The sequence below is a fragment of the Micropterus dolomieu genome, linkage group LG11 (genome assembly GCF_021292245.1).
Source record: "Micropterus dolomieu isolate WLL.071019.BEF.003 ecotype Adirondacks linkage group LG11, ASM2129224v1, whole genome shotgun sequence".
Lineage (NCBI taxonomy): Eukaryota > Metazoa > Chordata > Actinopteri > Centrarchiformes > Centrarchidae > Micropterus > Micropterus dolomieu.
Window position 1 is genome coordinate 29,104,829 of NC_060160.1, and position 3,774 is coordinate 29,108,602.

The window sequence follows — 3,774 nt, forward strand, 5'->3', positions numbered from 1 at the left end:
CATGTCTCTGCACGTTATAGGAAGATCTGGCGTTGTGCCGAGTTTTGCATGGACCTCAAAATAATGCTTTTAAACGCTATAATATCCTTTATGGTGATAAATGTATGAATGTTTAGAGTTGTTAATATTTTATTACACTCAGTAGAAGCAGCATTCACTGAGATTCAGAAAAAACATGCGGTGAAAACACTGTTTGATCAGTGTGCAGAGCAAAGGATCTGAAAAGGACCTTTAAGAGGTGAATGCATAATTCGGCAGAACAGCTGATGAAGGCTACCTGCCCAGATTTGCATCCATTTCTCAGCACAAACGAGCCGCGAGGTGCAGGAAATTCTCGGCAGGCGTGCAGAACTCTGCACAACCGGGCAAGACGCCGACAGCAGAAACAGCTGATCAGACGTGAGTTACAAGTTCGCTACGACAGAACTTATTAGGGAAAAAGTGTTTCCATCTCCCATTTAACGCATTTACTCCTTTTCAACAAAAAACACCTGAAGCGAGCGTAAAAACTTTTTTACGAAATTATGGATATTTTTTCAAATTTTGCCGTTTCCATCAACCTTTTCTAATGTGATACTTCAAAATGAACATTACAGACGTTGATGGAAACACGGCTAGTAACAACTTTATGTCCATTGACTGTCTAACAGTCGGTAGGGAGGGTGAGGGGAGGCAGCAGGCAGGAATCTTGTCACTGTGTGCTGCAACTCTGTGTTTTTCCACCGGTGTATTTGAGTGCCACACAAGCACACTAGCCGCTAGGCGAGGATTATGATGCGCGTTACAGTGACGCAACATGTTCAAGGAAGTAAAGGCTGCACAACAATCGAGCTGTTTTCAGGCAGTTCAGAGCAGTGTTTCACTAGATGGGAGCTCCCTTTGGGCTGGACTTTGGGCCTTTTCACTTTACAAATCTATTACATGCACAATAAAGATAAATAACACAATAAAGGAGAGGGGAACAGCCAAAAAGCACAATATGACCTCTTTAATATTTTTACCAATACATTTTTATAACAAAATTCTCAGAATATTATGGCTTTTCCTCATAAAATTACAACTCATTTGTAATATTATGAGTTTTTCCTTTCAATGACTGTTCCCCTGGAGTTGTAAATCAACTTAACTCTCAAAATATTATGATCTGTCCATGTAAATTTACATTTATTCAGTTGGCTGACGCTTTTATCCAAAGCGACTTGCAATTGCTACACATATCAGAGGTCGCACTCCTCTGGAGCAACGAGGGTGGATGGGTCACAGTGGGGGATTGAACCCGGGTCACTCACACCAAAGGCAAGTATCTTATCAATTGCGCCATCACATATTATGACCTTTCCCTTGTAAAGTTTCTTAGAATTACTACCTTATTTTTCTCAACATTATGATTTTTCTAAAATGTTACAATTGTGAAATTCTGCTTATACTAAGACTTTTTCTACTATCTAGCTGTTTTTATAGCATTATGACCTTTTCTCAAACTACTGCAATGTTTTCCTCAAAACTGAAGACCTTCCCCAGCAATGGCCTTAATACATTGTCATACAGATTATTTCAAGCCACATTGAAAGCTAAAAAGCAAAAACCTAAAAAAAATCTAGTACTTTTAAATGCCTTCACTTGGAAGTACATAAATGGATAGAAGATTGGCAGTTGAGCTGTCTGTGTGTATATATTTGTTTTAGTGATATATTTGACAAAATTGTCTTTTTCCCATAACTTTGTGTGTATATGTGTGCGTACGTGTATTCAGTGGTTGAGGTTCAGCAGCAGGCTGGGTAGTGACTTCAGGTCCATCTGTGGCAGCAGCCAGAAACAGTAGAGAAGCAGCCACAGCAGCAGCAACAGATGTAGCTCCCAGCTCTCACTCCACCTACACACACACACACACACACACACACACACACACACACACACACACACACACACACACACACACACAGGTCAAGATAAGGTCAGCAGAGACACAAAAAATCATGAGCCATTAGTTATAGAGGACAACAGAAAAAACATTTTTTATTGTTATTCTAGAACACCCAGAAGTACCCTCTGCTGTCCACATTTGGAGGACACAACCAGCCTTTGCAGCCCTCAGTGTCCCACAATCCATTGCAAGCTGATCACTTGTTGTTTGATTGATTGGGTTAGTCCCCATCAACCTGAGAAGTTTGTTTAATTCGTTTGAATAAAATGTGCGCTTCACATATTTACCAGATGCTTGCCTTCAAGTAATCATCAATGCTAGACTAGTAGACTAGACTAGTTGAGCTGTCAATTTCCAAAACCACTAGTCTACTACTTGGTGACAGCATTCTGTCACAGTAGAAGCCAAATTGCTTTCTTTCCTTCACTTCGGTAAGGTAGAGATAATTTGTACAGATACTGTTGATACTAAAATAAAACATTCAGCATGTATTTCATAATAAATGTGTTTATATATGAAAGCAGTATTTTGTTGGTTGTGAATCAACCAGTCACAATGCTAGTAAGGTTAGCTAATGAACGATTCTTCCATACTTCTTGTCAGGAAAACCATTTGACTGCATGGATGAATTGGACTGTGATTACATCTCTAACAAATCAGAGAGCAGGTCAGAAAACAGGGACTGACTACAATGAACTGTTCTGAGAAAGAAAAAAACTCTGCTAGCACTTAAGGACGTTGGTTTTGGCACTTGAGCAAATAAATCCACGATTCACATCCACGCACATGTTAGTTGCTCGATGTGTAGAGTTTGGGTATTCTTAAAGCCTAAAATATAATGTAATTAAGATGAGTAACACATCCTCCTTATGTACCTGTCCTGTGCACATACAGAGGACTGTTGAGAGTGAAGACCAAATAAAGTAAGATGAAAAACTGGTCAGTTATGTTGTCTTCAGTAACACACATCTAGCAAACAATCAACAACAGTCACAGAGAATGAAACAATGAAAACGACCACACAATTCATATTTAGTAATGAAACAAGGTGAACCTTCCCCATCACTCACAATGCAAACACAGTTACTGTGGGGAATACACACTCACTGGCCACTTTATTAGGTATACATTACTAGTACCGGGTTGGACCCCCTTTTGCCTTCAGAACTGCCTTAATTCTTCGTGGCATACTTTCAACAAGGTGTTGGAAACATTCCTCAGAGACTTTGGTCCATATTGATGTGATAGCATCACACAGTTGCTGCACATCCATGATGCGAATCTCCCGTTCCACCACATCCCAAAGGTGCTCTGTTGGACAAAGTTCTGGTGACTGTGGAGGCCGTTGCAGTAAAAGTGATGTGACTCATTGTCATGTTCATGTAACCAGTTTCAGATGATCTGAGCTTTGTGACATGGAGCATTATCATATACAGTGGGTACGGAAAGTATTCAGACCCCTTTAAATTTTTCACTCTTTGTTTCATTGCAGCCATTTTCCAAAAATCAAAAAAGTTCATTTTATTTCTCAGTAATGTACACTCAGCACCCCATCTTGACAGAAAAAAACAGAAATGTAGAAATTTTTGCTAATTTATTAAAAAAGAAAAACTGAAATATCACATGGTCATAAGTATTCAGACCCTTTGCTCAGTATTTAGTAGAAGCACCCTTTTGATCTAATACAGCCATGAGACGTTTTGGGAAAGATGCAACAAGTTTTTCACATCTGGATTTGGGTATCCTCTGCCATTCCTCCTTGCAGATCCTCTCCAGTTCTGTCAGGTTGGATGGTAAACGTTGGTGGACAGCCATTTTCAGGTCTCTCCAGAGATGCTCAATTGGGTTTA

General features: G+C 39.7%; 1 protein-coding gene across 5 annotated transcripts in view; it reads right to left on the reverse strand.

Annotated features, from left to right (window-relative positions):
* Positions 1–3,774, reverse strand: part of LOC123979503 (interaptin-like) — a 37,683-nt gene that overhangs the window by 5,476 nt on the left and 28,433 nt on the right. For all 5 annotated transcript variants that reach the window (XM_046063445.1, XM_046063444.1, XM_046063443.1 and 2 more), the window contains one exon: positions 1,744–1,873. In XM_046063445.1, the coding sequence (XP_045919401.1) occupies positions 1,750–1,873 (124 nt within the window). In that variant the 3' untranslated portion in view covers positions 1,744–1,749. The remainder of the gene's footprint in view (positions 1–1,743; positions 1,874–3,774) is intronic.